The 17,901-nt window shown below is 45.7% G+C and overlaps 10 protein-coding genes across 11 annotated transcripts; 6 read left to right on the top strand and 4 right to left on the bottom strand.

Moving 5' to 3' along the window:
• Positions 1 to 1,166: 1,166 nt before the first annotated feature.
• Positions 1,167 to 2,649, top strand: LOC6591561 (V-type proton ATPase 21 kDa proteolipid subunit). 2 transcript variants are annotated; one of them, XM_026985481.1, is made up of 3 exons: positions 1,167 to 1,248; positions 1,305 to 1,982; positions 2,043 to 2,649. In XM_026985481.1, exon 2 carries the CDS (start codon positions 1,327 to 1,329, stop codon positions 1,963 to 1,965), a length of 639 nt encoding a protein of 212 aa, XP_026841282.1. In that variant the 5' UTR covers positions 1,167 to 1,248; positions 1,305 to 1,326; the 3' UTR covers positions 1,966 to 1,982; positions 2,043 to 2,649. The 2 variants fall into 2 exon arrangements, with proteins under 2 accessions (XP_026841282.1, XP_002017110.1); XM_002017074.2 differs by having other exon boundaries at positions 1,218 to 1,248; positions 1,309 to 1,982.
• A 782-nt stretch (positions 2,650 to 3,431) lies between these two features.
• LOC6591560 (40S ribosomal protein S5b) lies at positions 3,432 to 4,352 on the top strand. Its single transcript, XM_002017073.2, has 2 exons — positions 3,432 to 4,017; positions 4,085 to 4,352. The coding sequence occupies exons 1-2, from the start codon at positions 3,481 to 3,483 to the stop codon at positions 4,250 to 4,252; spliced, it is 705 nt and encodes a 234-aa protein (XP_002017109.1). The 5' UTR covers positions 3,432 to 3,480; the 3' UTR covers positions 4,253 to 4,352.
• A 202-nt stretch (positions 4,353 to 4,554) lies between these two features.
• On the top strand, positions 4,555 to 5,251 carry LOC6591559 (V-type proton ATPase 21 kDa proteolipid subunit). The gene has a single exon (XM_002017072.2). It carries the CDS (start codon positions 4,579 to 4,581, stop codon positions 5,200 to 5,202), a length of 624 nt encoding a protein of 207 aa, XP_002017108.1. The 5' UTR covers positions 4,555 to 4,578; the 3' UTR covers positions 5,203 to 5,251.
• Positions 5,209 to 6,153, bottom strand: LOC6591558 (RRP15-like protein). Its single transcript, XM_002017071.2, has one exon. It carries the CDS (start codon positions 6,096 to 6,098, stop codon positions 5,259 to 5,261), a length of 840 nt encoding a protein of 279 aa, XP_002017107.1. The 5' UTR covers positions 6,099 to 6,153; the 3' UTR covers positions 5,209 to 5,258.
• Positions 6,154 to 6,269: 116 nt separating this feature from the next.
• On the top strand, positions 6,270 to 7,294 carry LOC6591557 (RNA transcription, translation and transport factor protein). Its single transcript, XM_002017070.2, has 3 exons — positions 6,270 to 6,375; positions 6,438 to 6,767; positions 6,826 to 7,294. Exons 1-3 carry the CDS (start codon positions 6,315 to 6,317, stop codon positions 7,179 to 7,181), a joined length of 747 nt encoding a protein of 248 aa, XP_002017106.1. The 5' UTR covers positions 6,270 to 6,314; the 3' UTR covers positions 7,182 to 7,294.
• Positions 7,220 to 7,664, bottom strand: LOC6591556. Its single transcript, XM_002017069.2, has 2 exons — positions 7,475 to 7,664; positions 7,220 to 7,410 (listed from the first exon to the last, which is right to left on the bottom strand). Exons 1-2 carry the CDS (start codon positions 7,647 to 7,649, stop codon positions 7,277 to 7,279), a joined length of 309 nt encoding a protein of 102 aa, XP_002017105.1. The 5' UTR covers positions 7,650 to 7,664; the 3' UTR covers positions 7,220 to 7,276.
• Positions 7,665 to 7,799: 135 nt separating this feature from the next.
• On the top strand, positions 7,800 to 8,890 carry LOC6591609 (nudC domain-containing protein 3). The gene is made up of 3 exons (XM_002017068.2): positions 7,800 to 7,927; positions 7,987 to 8,492; positions 8,549 to 8,890. The coding sequence occupies exons 1-3, from the start codon at positions 7,827 to 7,829 to the stop codon at positions 8,833 to 8,835; spliced, it is 894 nt and encodes a 297-aa protein (XP_002017104.1). The 5' UTR covers positions 7,800 to 7,826; the 3' UTR covers positions 8,836 to 8,890.
• LOC6591608 (nurim homolog) lies at positions 8,815 to 9,754 on the bottom strand. The gene is made up of 2 exons (XM_002017067.2): positions 9,410 to 9,754; positions 8,815 to 9,335 (listed from the first exon to the last, which is right to left on the bottom strand). Exons 1-2 carry the CDS (start codon positions 9,734 to 9,736, stop codon positions 8,901 to 8,903), a joined length of 762 nt encoding a protein of 253 aa, XP_002017103.1. The 5' UTR covers positions 9,737 to 9,754; the 3' UTR covers positions 8,815 to 8,900.
• Positions 9,755 to 10,224: 470 nt separating this feature from the next.
• LOC6591606 (eukaryotic translation initiation factor 1A, X-chromosomal) lies at positions 10,225 to 17,862 on the top strand. The gene is made up of 2 exons (XM_002017065.2): positions 10,225 to 10,536; positions 16,636 to 17,862. The coding sequence occupies exons 1-2, from the start codon at positions 10,333 to 10,335 to the stop codon at positions 16,876 to 16,878; spliced, it is 447 nt and encodes a 148-aa protein (XP_002017101.1). The 5' UTR covers positions 10,225 to 10,332; the 3' UTR covers positions 16,879 to 17,862.
• On the bottom strand, positions 12,892 to 14,356 carry LOC6591607 (transmembrane protease serine 9). The gene has a single exon (XM_002017066.2). The coding sequence runs from the start codon at positions 14,132 to 14,134 to the stop codon at positions 13,124 to 13,126; it is 1,011 nt and encodes a 336-aa protein (XP_002017102.1). The 5' UTR covers positions 14,135 to 14,356; the 3' UTR covers positions 12,892 to 13,123.
• Positions 17,863 to 17,901: the final 39 nt, after the last annotated feature.

Genomic DNA, 17,901 nt, shown 5'->3' with positions numbered 1-17,901 from the left:
ATATGCAAATGGAAGTAAATATGAGATGTAGCATTTATATGGGAAGTTTAATGAGCGTAAATAAGAAATGCATCAGTAAAATTTTACTACTAGTATAAGAAGGTAAATCTCTTAAGCCGTAGCAAATTTTCTTTGAGCACTCCAAGAAATGAATTTATGTTTGAATTTTGAACTTTCCCCGCTCACTTGTTAGGCGCCATCTGTTGAATTCCGTTGAAAGTTTCTCATAGAGTTACCAAGCCCCCCGAACAAGTCATGTGATTGTGGACAACAACATCTTCATACCCTGGGAAATGGATATTATTGACGTGAGAAAATGTTTGTCATCCCAGACTCCAATGAAGGCAAAAACGATTTAGTCTCTGTTTTAAAGCTATCACAACGATATTTTGCAGTTTATTGTCTCCTTATGGACACCAAGAATGAGTTCGGAATCGGAACTCGTCTAAAGCATATCAACCTGAGAAAATATCTTTATTAATTACGTTTTAAAAATGGTTTGAAAAACAGAATCTTCATATTAAATTAACGAAATAGGGTATACAAGGGCCTGTACATGCATCATGTCTTCAAATACCAGCAACATTGGGACTGTTTTTTTGTTTTGTTGAAGTATTTTTTTTAAGCCTTGTTTAATCCAAAATACAATAAAAGCAAGTTTTTAAAATAAACCAGTTAATTAGAAAATATATTCACTAATCGGAAACAATTATGTGGGCATGGCTAAATGTTCTATATAGCTAGTAATATTCGAAGGAATATCAAAATTGAGCAATATGTATAAAAAAACTTGAATTCGTCAGTATATTTACGGTATATTTTTAAAATTTGACGGTATATTTCTGAGGGTCATACTGTAGAAATCCGCGGTCATGTGGTGTTTTTTAGTGCTAAATGGTATTTTTGTCAATTTCATCAATCTATTAATTTAATTTTCAATGTTATATAGAAATCCAATAAATGCAAGTATTTCGAATAGACCAATCATGTATAGAATTGATTCATCAATCGTACAAAATTGAGTGGGCATGGATAAATGTTCTATTTAGCTGAGAATATTCCACGGAATATCAAAATATTATATATTTTGCACATTTCGGTATATTTCTAATGGTCAGACCGTACTTTTGATCGAAAAACTCCGCGGCCACACTGATATCATGTGAATAGAGAAACGTCATGTGATTGTGATTTTTTTTCGCACGAAGTCACCTGTCGCCGAGAAAATAGAATTACGCCTTCAATTTGGTGAGTGTCCTGCGAATGATGGAAAGTTCAAGACCCTGCAACGTGTTTAATCTCAGCTAGACAAGAAAAACCTGCAAAATGGCGGCCCAAATACGCACAGTGGTGACATCGACTTTCCTGGGGCTCTTCACGGCCGCAGCCACCATCCTCATCCTGTACTTTGTTATGACGGGCAAGGGCGAGCGGGTGAGCGTTGGCTGGTTCCTCACCTCGTCGAATCCCTACATGTGGGCCTGCCTGGGCATTGGACTCGCCGTCTCGCTGTCTGTGGTAGGCGCCGCCCTTGGCATCCACACGACGGGCACCAGCATTGTTGGCGGCGGTGTTAAGGCTCCCCGCATCAAGACCAAGAATTTGATTTCCGTCATCTTCTGCGAGGCCGTCGCCATCTACGGCCTGATCACTGCCATTGTGCTCTCCGGCCAGTTGGAGCAGTTCCAAATGGAGACGGCTCTGAACAATGTCGCCATCATGAACAACAACTGGTTCTCGGGCTACTTGATCTTCGGTGCTGGTCTCGCCGTCGGCCTGGTCAACTTGTTCTGCGGCATTGCTGTTGGTATTGTCGGCTCAGGTGCTGCTCTTTCGGACGCCGCCAATGCGGCCCTGTTCGTCAAGATCCTGATTGTGGAGATTTTCGGCTCGGCCATTGGTCTGTTTGGCCTGATTGTGGGCATTTACATGACGTCCAAGTCGAAGATGGGTGACAAGGAGTAAGACTGCCAGTCTTCAGAGTAAGTGTGCATCGGCTCAATGCATTTCAGCCACTTCTAAATGCCGTTTTTCCTTTGCAGACTTCACTTACTCATCGGCAAGAAGAGAACAATAATCAGCCATCAAGTCATTCCCCCCCTTAACACGAGGGCCTCGCACAGCAACATCAGTGGGGCCAAGTTTTTTTTTCTGGAAATTACAACAAAAAGCTTGCGTTATATGCAGTTACAGTTTGCTCGAGGAATCCCTACCGAATCGAGACACGCTTTAAACTGGGACTTTAGTTACTTATTAAGTTGATAGTTTTTTGATAATTTAGATGTTTATTTTTACGCCACGCCTACTCGCGCAATTATCAGCATCCAATTTCAATTGATTGCTGAGTGTGCATGGTGTAAAAATGACAAAGATTTGTTTATGTAATAATTATTCTTTTGCCGACCGAAAGACAATTGTATTGTGTGTGCATGTGTGTGTATATTTATGATTCTAAGAAGTTTGTTATGTTTTTGTTTCTACTGGCTCTTGTATTTCTAAATGAGAATGTATTATATTAACTACTACAAAACGATGAACATGTATATTTTATGCTGCTCCCAATGGCAGAAGCAAAGGAAGATACACAACAGTCGCATTATTATTATTATACATAGCAAGTATTCCATATTAAACAAGTAATAAAATCTATACGTTTTGTTTATCAATCTATGTGAATGAATGACTGCGAGGCGGGGGCTTATCAAAAGCACGCGCAAACCTGTTATAACCATAGCACATACATACATATGTATATGTATATCAGCTGTATCTAGGTGCATATGTAAAGTATCATATTGGGATTACCTAAGGTCACTCTCCTTACGCAGATCTTTCGTCTATCGTTACAATCGGTACAATCTGATTAATCGTTCAGTTGTAATTGGAACAGCTGTGTTTGGTTACCTAAAATTTTAATGTGGAAAGTCACTGACTTTGGAGTCATACCATAGTTATGGCAATCTTTGCTTATATATGTGCGAATAGTTCAATAGATTCAGCTAATTTCTGAGCTCTATTAAGATGGCTCCATTCAACTTTAAACTTTTCTTGTTTCAATATTTGAAATTTAAATTTGCCGCTCATTTGTTGTTCAATTTATAACACTAAAATCAGGGCGGCATTCATAACGAACGAATCAATTCCATGTATCGATAGCACCATCGACTGTCTTTCCTGGCCTTTTTTGCTGATCTTCGTGGTTGGTTTCACTCTTTTCTCTCTGCTGGATAGGATGCAGTTATACTAACGGGAACGTGTATGGAATGAAGCAACAATAATGCATTCCAAACAAATATCACCTACAATATGTATCGGTATATTGATATATCGCTATCTCTTCTTTGCCCTTGCCGCCATTTTCGAAAAGCGTCCGCCATCTTAATATCTCTTCCTTTTCAAGCCTCTTTCTTTTCTTGAAACGTGAGCGGAGCCGCACGCAGTGCAGAGAATAATCGTAATTTGCAATTTGTTTGCTTTAAAATGTCTGAAACCGATGTCGAATCTACTGTGGTGGTGTCAGAGGCGGCTGTGGTGCCTATAGAAACTGCCATTGACGAAATATGGGAGGAAGAAGGAGTGGCTGACGTAGCCTATCAGCAAGCCAATGAGTGGCCTGAAATCAAGCTTTTCGGCCGCTGGGCCTGCGATGACATATCCATAGGTGATATTTCGTTGCAAGACTACATTGCCGTGAAGGAGAAGTTCGCTCGCTACTTGCCGCACTCGGCGGGACGCTATGCGGCCAAACGCTTCCGCAAAGCTCAATGCCCAATTGTGGAGCGCCTTACCTGCGGTCTGATGATGAAGGGTCGCAGTAACGGCAAGAAACTTCTGGCTTGTCGCATCGTAAAGCACGCATTTGAGATCATTCACTTGCTGACTTCTGAAAATCCATTGCAAGTGACTGTTAATGCGATTGTCAACTCTGGGCCACGTGAGGACTCTACACGCATTGGACGCGCTGGAACTGTGCGCCGTCAGGCTGTGGATGTCTCGCCATTGCGTCGCGTCAATCAGGTAAGCAGTATATGGCAAAATCCGGCTTAAAGTGCTGGCATCATTATTCCTACCATCTGCTTTGCAGGCTATCTGGTTGATTTGCACTGGGGCACGTGAGGCGGCTTTCCGCAACATCAAAACCGTGGCCGAGTGCCTGGCCGATGAGCTGATCAATGCCGCCAAGGGATCGTCCAACTCGTATGCAATCAAGAAGAAGGATGAGCTGGAGCGTGTGGCCAAATCGAATCGTTAAATTGCCCATCTCATTGTTAATACAGACATACATATGCGCTATGTATGCACACATTCCACAAATGTAACTGTAAATACAGTGTTGTATTTTCGAAACCATATAGGTGTTTCACTCTAACGCACATTGTGTATACAGCCGTCCCTTTCTCGCTGCAGGCAACATAGAATTGGAGATGCAAATTTTTTAAAAATTTAACGTTTGTTTGCGAGTTTAGATGGCGCGCAAGGTGCTGGTCAGCCCCCACTTTTCTTTATCAGTCATTTAATGTAGAGATCAACTTCTATTCATTGGAGCGAGTGCTATCGTCTGGAATATCAACTGTAAAAATGACTTTTCGTACCCGATTAATTTTGCTGATAGCTACCGTATCCACCGTTGCAGTGGCGGGTCTCATTCTCAGCCATGTGATGACAAACACCGGCGAGCGTTTGGGATTTGGCTGGTTTCTGTACACCAGCAGTCCCTACCTGTGGGCTGGCCTGGGCATTGGACTGTCGGTGTCGTTATCTGTGGTGGGAGCCGCCGTTGGAATCTATACTACGGGGACCAGCATCGTCGGGGGCGGGGTCCGCTCGCCCCGCATCAAGACCAAGAACCTCATCTCGATTATATTCTGCGAGGCAGTGGCCATCTACGGGCTGATCATGGCCATAGTTTTGTCCGGGAGTATAAACAACTATCGCCTGGCAAAGATGCTGAGCGACAAGGGCCAAATGGCCAGAAATATGTTCACGGGATTCGCTGTTTTTGGGGCCGGGCTGGCTGTCGGACTGGTCAACATCTCTTGCGGCGTGGCTGTTGGCATTGTGGGTTCTGGAGCAGCCCTAGCCGACTCGGCCAATGCGTCGCTCTTCGTCAAGGTTCTAATTGTGGAGATATTTGGCTCGGCCATCGGTCTCTTTGGACTGATTGTGGGCATATACTTGACATCCAAGGCGGATATGATTTAAACCCGATTACAAATCAAAAACTACTATTTATTAAGGCCTATTAAAGTAATTAAACACTAATCTTCCTCATCATCGTCGTCGCTATCGTCCGCCTCATCGTTATTGGCCCCCTGATCGCTGCCCTCATCCTCTTCCTCGTCCCAGTGTTTGATTTTCTTGTTGGTCATAAAGTCCTCTCGCAGTACATTCCACTCAGACTTCTTTTTTCCAGTTGAAGACGCCTCTGCTGTGTCATCTTCGTCATCATCATCTGTCTCTTGCTCCTCCTTCTTCACAGCATTGTCTATGGCCGTGGACTTGGCCCGCTTGCCGCTCATTAACACGTCCAGGAACTTTCTCTTGTTAATATTATTGAGCACTGCATCCTGACGACTGTCCAGTGGCCCTGCATCTGCCAGCTGTTGTTCGAGATCCTTCTGCTGAATGCGCACTGCGTTGAAGAACTGGACCACGCCTCGAGTGGCCACCTTGCGTAGTGTTCTTTCCCTCTCTAAGTCCTGGTAGCTGGGCTTCACTCTCAGCTGCAGGGGAACATTTCTTCGCTCTGTCTTGGTCAGCGTGGCATCCAATGCGGATTTGTCAGCGTCACCATCCTCCTCATCATCATCGTCCTCCTCTTTGACATCGCCCCCAACGACTTCAAAGTCAAATCCTGGCTTCTTTGCCGCTTCGCTGGTCTTGGAACGAACGACCGCTGGATTCTTCTTGGCCCGGGACAGCACGGTGGGTCCCACTGACTTGCTCTTCAGTACCTTTCCAATGCAATCTGCCCAGCCGGCGTTGGCCCCTGTGTCGCCGTCAACATTCTGACTGTCTTCAGAGTCAGATTCGTTGTTGGAACTGTCTGTGGCCGGCGCAGCTTCTTTTTTCGGGCGCTTCGCAGTGAGAAGAGCCATTTTATTCGGTCAGAAAACAGAAACAAATTTTAAAAACAAAATACGCGTGCTCCTCACGTTGCTAGTGGTGGTAAAATTTGTAAGATAATAACCGATAGCTGACCATATCGAATACAATCAGCTGCGATATTACCATCCCTCAAAAGCGACAAAAAAGAAGAAGAGAGCCGGCCGACCAACTAGAAAAACTGAAATTTTCTATTATAAACAATTATAATGCTCAAGAAGAAACTAGAGGCCTTGGGGTATCCCACACCCAGTGATCTGGCGCTAAGCAGTAAGTACTGATTAGGCAGATTTTGAGAGGTTATTAATAAGGTAATTTCACCACATATCCAGATCGCAAGGACTTTGCGAGCACAATCCTTTGGCTGGAGGACCAAAAGATAAGACTATATGCAATAGAAGATCGCGAAATTCTGCGCAACGTAGACAATGCCCAGATGTGGGAGGATGGCTACCTGAAGTACTGTGCAGACCTGAATATGCCTAGCCTGGGAACACAAAACGAACAGCTCGCCTGGATTTTGGGTCATGCCATACGTCTGGAGTTTCTGGACGATCCAGCGCAGTATGAGTCGATCAACAGCAAGCAAACGCTGCCGAAGATCAACGGCAGCCAACCACATCAACAAAAAGTGCAGGTTATTTTTGAAGGAAAAATGAATGGTAAAAGGTTTCACTTAGAAAAGCGACTCTGTAACGCATTCATTTATTTCCCAAATAGTGGATGACAAAGAATTTATTGCTGGAGTGCGCACTCTGGCTGGCCAACTGAATGTGCCTCATCATCCCAATCATTTGCTGCAGCTGGAAGCCGTAGCCCGGGTGGTACACGAACGCCTTTCGCCTGCTGCCAGGGGACGCCAGCCCATCACTGGGACACCCTTTCCCTTTGACAAGGGCAACGATGTGGTCTCCGCCAACGATCCCGCCCTTGACCTTCCCATGCGCATACTGCGCCTCTTGCAGATCCAGAGCCTGCGTCAGCTACAGACGCACATCAACGAGACGATCGTGTCGGTTCAAAATCTAACTGCCAATCCAAAGACTGACACCAAGCTGGGAAAAGTGGGATTCTGAACGCAGTTTCCATCGATCAAATTCAATAGCCAATCAAGAACAGTACATAACTAATTGTAAATTTAATGAGTCAGCTAGCAATTACAACCGCCTGTCTAGCGTCGAAAAAAGAATCCATGATCCTTTGTTATAGTCTTTGTGGGCGTCGTCCCCTCCTCCGGTTTCTCCTTGGCGGCTGGCTTCAGTAATCCTGCATTTCCCAACCGAGCCACGCCCAGAGCTCCAACAGCTAATGAAGATACATACATATAACCAATACAAATGGAATTGCCAAGTAGAAATGGAGTACGCACCGGCTGCCAACCCTTTCATTGTGTAGTTCTCGAGAGGCTTGCTGCGCCGCTTTGCCTGGGCCAACAGAAACACACCAATGCCGATCAGCCCGAAACCGCTAACCAGGCGGCAGCCCAAGCAGTCCACCTCATTGCTGGTATTGTCTTTGTTCCAAAACGACAGTCTTCCAATCATTTTGTTTGTTTCTAGAAAATTGTTGAATTGATCATCCAAGGCAAACTTTTCCTACTCACATATTCGATACATCGATAGCTATCGTGTGTACATCCACGTTTACGTGCGAATGGTTCAAACAGGTGTGAAGTTTAAATTGGCTGAGAATTTGTTTACTTATTTGAACGGCTGACAAAAATGGAATTTCAGCGAAGTGATGCCATGCTTATGGAGATTCTGCAAGGTCGAAAGACCATCGTCGGATTCCTGGACTCCATCTTTGGATTTCTGCGTCGCAAGTACACAGATTTAGACCTGAAACTTGATAAATTTAACCTCCCTGCTGCGATTACTCTAGCACCGACTTTTACCACACGAAAAAGGATGAGGCTGACAGGATTGGATTTCCCAAGGGAATGCGCGATCAAATTCTTTACGGAGCAATGCAGCGCTACGACCCGGATTGCATCCTTCAATCAATGAACGTCGAGAGTGAAATTGGAGGCAATGGTACATTTCTTCCTCCTGCTGTTGAGGAAGTAATCGTGGAAAGTGAGGCAAAAATCCCACAACACAAGGCTGATTCAGCAGAGGCTGTATTTTCCCCCATTGACTACAAGAATGGAGCTGTCTTTGCAAGCCACTGCTGGTCTCAGACGTTAAAGGATGTGGAAGTCCAAGTGAAATTGCCCGAAGAACTGAAAATATCCAAAAATCTGAATATAGACATCAAAGCAACAAAACTTAAGGTAAGCAGCAAGCAAAAGCCAGAGCACGTGATTCTAGAGGGAAATCTTAGCCAGCGGATTAGGCATAACGAAGCGTTGTGGACCATTGACCATAACATGCTGCACATCAGTTGTGGTAAGTACTCCACGAATCCCTGAATGGTTCAAATAATACCAATACCCTTACACTAGACAAGGCCAGGGAGCTCTGGTGGGACCGACTCTTCGAGGGCGACGCCGAAATCGATACAAAGAAAATTGACTGCGAGCGCTATATTGACGATCTTCCCGACGACACTCAGGCGACCATAGAGAAGCTCCGGGTGCAACAAATGGAGGCGGATAAGCAGCAAAGCCAACTGCAGGCTTCCAATCCGGAACAGCACAAAACCATGGAACGGTTACGGGCCGCCTGGGACGCTGATGGTTCGCCATTTAAAGGACAACAATTTGACCCGTCTATTGTCAGGATGAGTTAGTGTTTAATGTATACAACGTATTTCGGGTTAAATTATAACTAAAGCTAAATGAGAAGAGTTGTGCTTTACTGAGCCTTCAGCTCGTGCTTCTTGTTCCGCAATTGTTGCTTCTGGTATGCCACATCCTTGTCATCCGTGGACCAGGCCACGTACATATAAACGGTAAGCAGCGAGGCCAGGAGCAGGCGGTCTAGGCTCATCACATTCGTGGCAAACAGAATGACGGAGAGGCCCACAAACGACGGATGGCGCACATGGGAGTACAGATTACGCAGCTCGCTCGACTTGTAAGCTACGGGCTCGCCGTACTCTTTTAAGTCATAGTAGACCTGCTTGACGCCCAGCAGCTCTGGCAGATCCATTATAAGGCTACCACCAAAGATGACAGCCCAGCCAAGGCCATGGGTGACCACAAAAGTCCACCAGAGTGGGGCACTCTCGTCCACATCAACTTGCCACAAGACAATCGACTGGGCAGGCAGCCAGTTCTTCAGAAGATACTGCAATGGAATGAAATCTGTGAAATTAGCATTGACTGTTCTATTTCCATGGCTGTTGCTGTAGCAATACTAACATGTAAACAAATCGATGACGTCAGGCTATAAATAGTTCGCTCGGCTGCAGCCAAGCCCAATTTCCTCCACAAATTCTTCACCAGAGCTGACTTAAGGAAGCTGTGCTGGAAGATGAATCCTATCAGGTAGAGTGTGTCAAATACAATGGGTCCATAGGCGGTTTCCAGCCGGGACTTGTTGTCCAGTAAATTGAAAATCCAGGTGTGTGCCTTCGAAATGGATCGAGGTGTTGATAGAAACAGCATCAGCTTGCCAACCACGAAAAAGGTATACCCGAAAGTGGCCACCGAGCTCAGGAGCAGCATAACCTTGGCAAAAGTAGCCATTGATACAGAAAAAAACAAAATACTATTTATTAAATGCAAAATAAATGTTTATGTGATGGCTGATGATATCGCAGGCAAGGCATCGATGATTTCGATGGTTTTCAAAAACATCGATACTATCGGATTTTTCAAGCAAATATTTCCGAAAATATATCGTGGTTTTTTTCAGAGTTCAGAGTTTCAAGTTCAGAGGAGTTTTAGTTTAAGTTCAAATCTCTACAAGAAGAGCAATCAGTAATATTTTCCGCCATTTACCTCAAGTCGTTGAGCTGTTTAAATAGAGGGGGGTTGAGTGTGCTAAGCTCGTTTTTTTATCGGTATATTTTGAGAATGAGACCGTATATTTCGGTATATTTCGGTATATTTCCGAGGGCCAGACCGATAAATCCGCGTGCTCAGCGTGTCACATTTATTTGGCAAAATTTGTAAGTTTATCCTCGAATCTTTCGTCAATATCGACTTTAAATTGTTATTTGATACTTTCCAAGTCTAGTAAAAGTGATACACAGTAGAATATTGTCATTTGTGTCGCCAAGGCAGAGCCATAAGCAGCAACACCCCAGACAGTAGCAGATACTCAGTAAAGCAGCAGCAAAATGCCCAAGAATAAAGGAAAAGGTGGCAAAAATCGTCGTCGTGGTAAGAACGAGAACGAATTCGAGAAACGCGAGCTGATCTTCAAGGAGGATCAACAGGAGTACGCACAGGTGACCAAAATGCTGGGCAATGGTCGGTTGGAGGCAATGTGCTTTGATGGCGTCAAACGCCTGTGTCACATTCGGGGGAAACTTCGCAAGAAGGTGAGTACAACGTTCGAAAGTGCTCTCTTTGTCTGGTTCGCTTACTCTTTCTTTTGGCCGTGTGTGTGTATGTATGCGCGCTCTCTTAAAAGTGTACGTTATTTAGCATTTGGCATTGATTGTCAGAGCCAATATAGGCTATATACTTAGTTATTGTTGCTGTGCATTATATTCGCAATACATATGTACTTATGTGTATAGGTGGCAAATGTGTTTATTATAAATATTTGATGACCATTTTGGTGGCTCTATTGTGGGAGGGGGCTCGAAATACAATGGAGCCCACATTGTGTGGGAGGGAGTGTAATGCAGTGCGTTCGTTGTCCTTGTCTAAGATTAACAAAAGCAACGTATGGGTCGGCGGGGCAGCCATTGATTAATTATGTTCATGTATTAAGAGGAGCGGTGTGCGTGCCCCTAAGCAGTTTACTCCTTGACGGCGCCCCCCATGCCGGCATTTCTTAATCATCCCAAGGGTCCCAAACCTTCGTGTTGAGATACAGCAGCAGTCCTTAATCGCAGCATCAAATAAAGATTAAACTGCAGACGAGTATCATAAAGCCATAGACCATCTAGGGTATTTTCCGCCTGTACCCCCTGTGGATAGTCCTCTTTTGTTGCAATTTTTCTGGACTTCATCGAAGTTTCTTGTACAGCCGCCTCAAAGCAGAAGATGGGCGGGAATTACCAGGACTACCAAATACAGCTGCCGTACAAGCCCAAGATACTACCTGCCTTGGCCTTTCCATAGCCTTGGGAACGGGATTGTCCATAAACCGATTAGATCTACATATTCCTATGAAAAGCAGTGTGAGCGCACGTCAAGTCTTGAATGGTGCTTCACCCGACAGAGAGCCGTCGTCATAAATAAGATTTCGAATCAGTGGCTACGTCAAGATTCACGGAGTTAGTACGTCACTACCTCTTCCGTCGTAGATGTCAGTTGAAAAGTACCCACAAGTCCCAGAACAAGTCGCCAATCAATGGGGACATATCAGACAAGGGGCAATAAACATATAGAGCGACGAAACCGAAAAACAAATCACAGTCTAAGAAGGGGGGGAAACTGGGAGGAGACATGTCCCCGACTAATTGATTGTTATGGAAAGCAAAGCAAAATGGAAATGCAAATCAATCTTTCCCCGGCGAAAACAGACAAAAACAGAAACTGCCATTTCAGTTCTCACGAAATTCAAAAACGCAAAAGCACGTGTTTTGGGGCCGAATTCTCCAGCAACATCCTGACTTGGCACTTAATTAGCTTGTCCTGATTGGTCAGCGTGGGGGCGCCTATGGCATCCCGCCACATTTATCTAATCTACAACTCAAAATAATTAAAGCCAAAGTAATTGAAAGAAAATCGTGTGGTATATGTCTCGCCGCCAGCTACGACGCAGTTTTTCGCAGTTTGTTCAGAAATGCGAGTTTCTAAATCCCTGTAAATGGATTTGTAATACCACCCTTTGAGGCACACCCACACGCGGAATGAATCGCTTACACAAGGCCGTCTGGGGGATGCACTCCCCCTTGAATGTGGGACCCAATATCATTTACTTGAACTCTAATCTCTCAAGTAGTTTCCCTAAGGAATTTATGGTCGATTGCACAGGTGGATTTATGGCGGAGCGGCAGTCTTTGAGTGCGTTTAGAGGGCCTCTCTGTGTGGCCTAGACAAGTGATTGCACGGGACCACAAATGCTTCAGGAGCCTACTGATAGAGGCGCATCTTCATTTAACTATTTGGCGCATATTTTATCCATTATTCATTATCGTTTTACCCCAAAAAAGACTATATCATATGATGTGGGTGGAACACCACCAGTGGTGGTGGGGTTTCACCCTCCCTATCTGGGTCATCTGATCGCACTGTTCCTGGAAATTAGGAATTACTTTTGGGGGGGCGGTGCGGCTCAAAGTGCAGCCAATCGAGAATCAAAGGTCAACGAGTTTTCCCTCAGATGTCTGGACGTTAACTCCGAGCCATATTCTGCACAGACGACAGTCAGCTACCAAAATCTCTCTGTCAATCAACCGGCAGTCAGCTGATCCACGTAATCTGGATCCTAATCGGCTCGGCACGACGTGGACACGCCTTCCATGCCATACATTCTATGCCCTTTGCTTTTGGCCAGACGCTGGCTATGCCACTGGCTTTGGGCATGACTAATGCGTGTGGATGGGCGCCAGCCAGCCAGCCAGCCAGTCCGTCCGTTTCCCTCCCCCAATTAAACGGGCTCCCCGCCCGGCAACAGGAACGACGGAATATAGAGCGAATCTTATCTCCCGCAGCTTATTTCACAATTAAAGACAATAATGTTGGTTCTTTCAAATGATATTCAAAAATTTTAATCATGTTCTCTCTTTGCTTAAGACTATAACTTATATTGGAAGGATCGGGGCAGTATATATTCTTTATTGATTCTTAATTCTTAATCCTAATGAGATTGTCTAGAGAATTTCATTTTTTCTTTGGGTTTTGATGATTTTTTGTGTGTTTTTGTTTGGGTATATTTTCTTTTTTCGATATTTTCACATTCGAGCTCTTTGGTGGGCTTCCATAGTCGTCTCTCTCCCTGGCAGTGGCCTTTCACATGATATGCGTGGCCGAGCTGATGACCTGATGGATCCAGTCGGTGAAGGCCGAAACCCTCACGAAGACGGAGGGCGCGTTCTTCTGGCCGCAGGGCATCTTGCCCCACGATACGATGCCGATGACGATGTTGCCCTGCTCGAAGGAGTCCTCGCAGCACTGCTGGATGAGTGGGCCGCCCGAGTCGGCGGTGCAGATGCTAACGCCGCCGGTGAGGGGGCCCGTGCAGAGGTTCGTCTCGTGCAGCTGGAGGCCGGAGCAGGCGAGAATCTGTTCGCACAGCTCCATGTCCAGGATGGGCATGTTGGCCTCCTGCAGCTTGTGCGGATAGTTGGGCACGGCGGTCATCGAGACGTTGCCCCAGCCGTACAGAGTGCCATAGCCCTCGGGATGAGCATCCTGCTCGGGGAGCATGGCCGGCTGGACGTACTCGTCGAAGACCAGGGGCCTCTTGATGTAGATGAGCGCGATGTCGTAGGGATTGACGCCGCCAAGGTAGAGCTCGTGGCGGACGTAGTAGTCGATGTGGCGCATCTGGATGTTGGCCGCCTCGCCGCGGTGGTCATGGATGTCGTGGCTGCCTGCGACAATCACCGAGTTCTCGACGGTCTGCGGCGAGTTGAGGCAGTGGGCGGCCGTCAGGATCCAGTGCTCGTTGATCACAGTGCCGGCACAGTAGTGTACCAGGCCCTGGTCGGAGGTCATCATCTGTATGCTGACCACGTAGGGCGCCGTGTGGGGCGTTGCCTCGCGCTTGGCCAGGAACTTCTTGCTCCAGTGCGTCTGTCGCGGTGCTTCCAGTGTGCTAATCCGATTCTCGAGCAGCCCGTAGGCCGCCAAATTCATGGCCATTGTGTGGGCCGAGGATCCCATGGCGCTGTTGGCACCTCCGCACTTGCGGACGGTGGGCAGCAGGGAACTCTGGGAGGCACTGCTGCTGAGCACGACCATAATGCTGGCTATGGTCGTCAGCAGCACCGAGTATATGCATCGGTAGGATAAGAGCATAATGTCCTCGCTCTGGTAGCACGCGCCGCACGTATTCGTCGAGTAGTAGGTCGGAATTTTGACACTTGATGGGTCTTGCGGGACACGCGAAACGCGTCTCGATTTGATTTTTCTTTTGCTTTCGCCTTGGCTCTCCCTCTGGCGTATTTGTGGTAACACTTCACTCGTATTCCGTTTGTATCGTTCATGGAACACACGTTTTTGTTTCTCAGCGGTTTCTCCGGGCTGGCTGTTGCTTGCTTGATTGCGATTTTAAATTTGCAGGGTCCGCCGGAATGGGGGCTGTATTTATAGGGGGCCCACCAGAGAGAGTCTCCCCTTTCATTGGGTGTCTTCTTATCGCACAAAGAGAGAGGTTCGGTCGTATACCGAATGCCAAATCTAATCAGTGACGAGTCGAGATAAGGCCGAAATTCGGCGAGTGCCATTCGGGTTTTGGGCCCACAGGGACGACTGCCCTACCCCTTTCCCTATACGAATGTAGGGAGGCAGATCCCTCTTTTTGATCAAACATAATCTACACCTGCCTTTTGTTATATAATTTCGAAGATAACTGTTAACTATCGTGGGAAGAAAGCACCGCCTCTCACGTTAAATAGCGGGTGCCATGAACCCCGTGCTGAGGAATGTTTATGACGCATCGGCATTGGGTTTATATTACAGCGAAAGAAATAAATCATTCATGGAGGAGTACTTTCTGTGATTCAGTTTATAAAAATCCAATGAATCAATCCCCCCCACTGGAGCAAATGCAAATCATTTCTAATACTTTCTCCTATTGCAGAAGAACTTATACTTTGGGGCAAAACCAGAGCAAACCAGCATAAACTGCTGTCTGCCATTATTGATGACATTGCGAGGCGATAAGAATCTGTTCGGTTCAGTGATGTCTGTGGCTATATATAGTGCTCCAAGAGACCTGCTGCCTCAAATACCAAACCTCTGACGAGCACAAAAAACTTACTCACCCGCACTCCCAGGGTGCTCCTTCAGGCCCATACTCGGAGGTGTTCGCAATCAGTGGTTGTACGATCGGGGGCTTCCCGCTGGCATGGAGTGTGCCGCCTGCCTGCCCCAGGGGTTCGCTTATCTCGTCTGCCCTGGGGTAATGGTAATAGCCAATTTCGATTCGATTTAGTCACAATTCTTGTATCTCTGCCTGGATGGTTTGCCTGCGCATGATCTATCTATCGTGTTTGGCATTATAGAGAGAGGGAGAGGGCGACGCCATCGACTTATTTGGGCCGTATGATAAATGTTCCAAAGTTCAGGAGCCCCTGAGAGGTTTTATTTTCAGCGAAGTCGTAATGTGGGAATAACGTGCCTGTGTTTGTGCTTCTTCGGGTTCTCTGATTTTTGTTAATGAATTTTTAAGCCGAACCGCGTTATCGGGTCTTATCGACCGACGTGGCTGGTCAAGCACTACTATATTTGTGGATATATGTGTCATCTGAAATCGGCGGAGGATTGGAATTTATATTGCACCTAGTACAACCGACAGGAAGTAGAGTCGGAGGAAGTGAATTTATGAATGGGCTTTGAATCATTAATCGAATGGAATTCAAGTGCAGCTTGCCCTAGGTCGTTGACTCTCTCTCTCTATCTCTCTCTCTGGGTTGAGTAATACTACCAGGCTGGGGGTTTCTCTCTTCTTTACTGCATTCATATCATTCCATATCATTTCGTATCGTAGCGTATCAGCGCTGCTCCACATAATCTGCCAATGTTTCCGCTGACGTCACGAGTGTGAGGAAATCTCAATCTGTTGTCACGCTGCTCCTCCTGGAATCTGAAATCTGGCATCTGATTAGGCAAATGTTTGCTCAAGAGCATTGTTATTCCTCGGTTGCGGTTGAAAGGTATCTCGATACAGCCTTGCCTTATCGCATCAGTTGTATGTACAGCTAAACGCGCATTATTTCCTGGAACTAAGACCTGGTTTAACCAATTTTTGGCTTGCACATTATCACTGATATGTGACTCGCGACGCGTTTGGACTTGTTCTCTAGCTCTAATCTACATTCCTTTTGCTATTCCACTCGCTTTGCTGGCTATTATCAACGTGTATTGTGATGATATTTCAAGTACTTCCAACTGATTGCGATCCGTGAAAAGTTAATTATTCCAAAGCCCTCACGTGAGCAAACTGAGTGGAGAGCCCCTCCTTTACGGATGGCCATAGGCTCCTGGTGAAATGATGTTCCGAAACTGACCAAAAATGGAACCTTCTTGTAGGCACCCCAATCCAAAGGTTGTGGTTGCGGTTGCGCACGTTTGTGAAATACCCAGAATTGTTGGCCAGGCACGGGGCCTGCCCCAAAGATCAGTTATCTTTTATCTATTACACAGAATACAAGACTGCAAATTGTGTTTGCTCTTTTTGCCGCAAGAATTACTCATAACAGAAAAAGGGCAGTGAAAGACAAGGAGAAAGAGACGTGTACTTTGTGGCTTTTCCCAATTGAATGATGATGATAACATTGTTGTGCTTTCTTTTGCAGGTGTGGATCAATCAGGGCGATATCATATTGGTCGGATTGCGTGACTATCAGGACTCGAAGGCCGATGTCATCCTGAAGTACACGCCCGACGAGGCCAGGAATCTGAAGACATACGGCGAGTTCCCCGAATCGGTGCGCATCAACGAGACAGTCACATTCGTGGAGGATGGCTTCGACGAGGACATCGAGTTCGGCGACGAGATCAGCTCAGAGGACGATGCTGATTCCGTTGACAACATCTGATTAACAAGAAAACAAAGGAAGATGTTATCCGGAGGAGCAGCAGCATCATCAGGAGGGGGAGGGACGGGTTCGAGTGCGAGTGCGAGTGCGGCAGGAACGTCCGGCGGTGCAAAGTCAGTCAAAGAGTAGGGAATTAAACAAATTGTAAAAAGCAAAGAAAACCAGACCCCCCACAACCACATACCCAGCCAGACACACAGCAGGCTACCCAACATCCACAGAGCGGCGACACGACCACTGGCAAAGAGCGACAACTACAGCCACAACAATTACAGATAATAGCCCACAGTTTTTCAACAACTTCAATGTCTTTCTATAAACTTTTCGACTAGGTTCCAAATTCAAATTGTTTAATCTAATGCCGCGTCGCAAGCGACACGACAAACAACTATGTAATACAATTAGTAGAACTGTTGCACTGAGCAGCAAACCATGCCACACAGTGAAGCAACGAACAGAACACTAAATCTTTATGAAATTAAACAAAGCAAAGAAAACCCATAACAAAACGGATACTAGTTATTATTCACAAAAATCTAGAAAAAAAATAAAACGCAGAATAAAGCAAATTCATAAATCATAAATAATAGAATAGGAGTTTAGCTAACATTTATGTGTGTAAATGAGAAAGCGGAAGGTATAGAAGTTTCCATTGTAGCTAGCGAGTAAGCCAAATCAAATTAAATCAACCAACCATCGAGGTTTTGCCCCTCCCAAAAAGTGTTCCTTCTCGTCTTGTTTTAACTCTATCTCTATACTGGATACTTGATACTTTTGTGTTATTTTTGATGGTCTTCATAGCTATATATATCATATATTCCCAACGCCCCTTTTGTTTTTGCTGTCGATGCATTCGGTCCAGCTCCTTCCCTATTTCCCTATTTAGTTGTAATTTAATTCGAGCCTAACGAACGTGTAAAAACTAAAGAACATTGATTTTTTGTACTGAGTTGAACTCCAATAAATGGCGTTGATTAACCCGAATGCTAAACAGCAAATAATCATCCCCACCAAGTGGTTTCT

This window comes from Drosophila persimilis, unplaced genomic scaffold (genome assembly GCF_003286085.1).
Source record: "Drosophila persimilis strain 14011-0111.01,24,50 unplaced genomic scaffold, DperRS2 tig00000000-arrow-pilon, whole genome shotgun sequence".
Taxonomy (NCBI): domain Eukaryota; kingdom Metazoa; phylum Arthropoda; class Insecta; order Diptera; family Drosophilidae; genus Drosophila; species Drosophila persimilis.
This window is presented reverse-complemented; position numbering and strand designations above follow the sequence as displayed.

Excerpts from the sequence above, each read along its gene's own strand:
- LOC6591608 (XM_002017067.2), bottom strand. The coding sequence starts at position 9,736 with ATGGCTACTTTTGCCAAGGTTATGCTGCTCCTGAGCTCGGTGGCCACT. Across the intron at positions 9,336-9,409 it reads CGTCATCGATTTGTTTACAT|TATCTTCTGAAGAACTGGCT; the intron begins GTTAGTATTGCT and ends ATTCCATTGCAG.
- LOC6591606 (XM_002017065.2), top strand. The coding sequence starts at position 10,333 with ATGCCCAAGAATAAAGGAAAAGGTGGCAAAAATCGTCGTCGTGGTAAG. Across the intron at positions 10,537-16,635 it reads GGGGGAAACTTCGCAAGAAG|GTGTGGATCAATCAGGGCGA; the intron begins GTGAGTACAACG and ends TTTCTTTTGCAG.
- LOC6591557 (XM_002017070.2), top strand. The coding sequence starts at position 6,315 with ATGCTCAAGAAGAAACTAGAGGCCTTGGGGTATCCCACACCCAGTGAT. Across the intron at positions 6,376-6,437 it reads CAGTGATCTGGCGCTAAGCA|ATCGCAAGGACTTTGCGAGC; the intron begins GTAAGTACTGAT and ends CCACATATCCAG. Across the intron at positions 6,768-6,825 it reads TTTTGAAGGAAAAATGAATG|TGGATGACAAAGAATTTATT; the intron begins GTAAAAGGTTTC and ends TTTCCCAAATAG.
- LOC6591609 (XM_002017068.2), top strand. The coding sequence starts at position 7,827 with ATGGAATTTCAGCGAAGTGATGCCATGCTTATGGAGATTCTGCAAGGT. Across the intron at positions 7,928-7,986 it reads TTTGGATTTCTGCGTCGCAA|CACCGACTTTTACCACACGA; the intron begins GTACACAGATTT and ends CGATTACTCTAG. Across the intron at positions 8,493-8,548 it reads CATGCTGCACATCAGTTGTG|ACAAGGCCAGGGAGCTCTGG; the intron begins GTAAGTACTCCA and ends CCCTTACACTAG.
- LOC6591560 (XM_002017073.2), top strand. The coding sequence starts at position 3,481 with ATGTCTGAAACCGATGTCGAATCTACTGTGGTGGTGTCAGAGGCGGCT. Across the intron at positions 4,018-4,084 it reads CATTGCGTCGCGTCAATCAG|GCTATCTGGTTGATTTGCAC; the intron begins GTAAGCAGTATA and ends TCTGCTTTGCAG.
- LOC6591607 (XM_002017066.2), bottom strand. The coding sequence starts at position 14,134 with ATGCTCTTATCCTACCGATGCATATACTCGGTGCTGCTGACGACCATA.
- LOC6591561 (XM_026985481.1), top strand. The coding sequence starts at position 1,327 with ATGGCGGCCCAAATACGCACAGTGGTGACATCGACTTTCCTGGGGCTC.
- LOC6591556 (XM_002017069.2), bottom strand. The coding sequence starts at position 7,649 with ATGATTGGAAGACTGTCGTTTTGGAACAAAGACAATACCAGCAATGAG. Across the intron at positions 7,411-7,474 it reads AATGAAAGGGTTGGCAGCCG|CTGTTGGAGCTCTGGGCGTG; the intron begins GTGCGTACTCCA and ends TATCTTCATTAG.
- LOC6591559 (XM_002017072.2), top strand. The coding sequence starts at position 4,579 with ATGACTTTTCGTACCCGATTAATTTTGCTGATAGCTACCGTATCCACC.
- LOC6591558 (XM_002017071.2), bottom strand. The coding sequence starts at position 6,098 with ATGGCTCTTCTCACTGCGAAGCGCCCGAAAAAAGAAGCTGCGCCGGCC.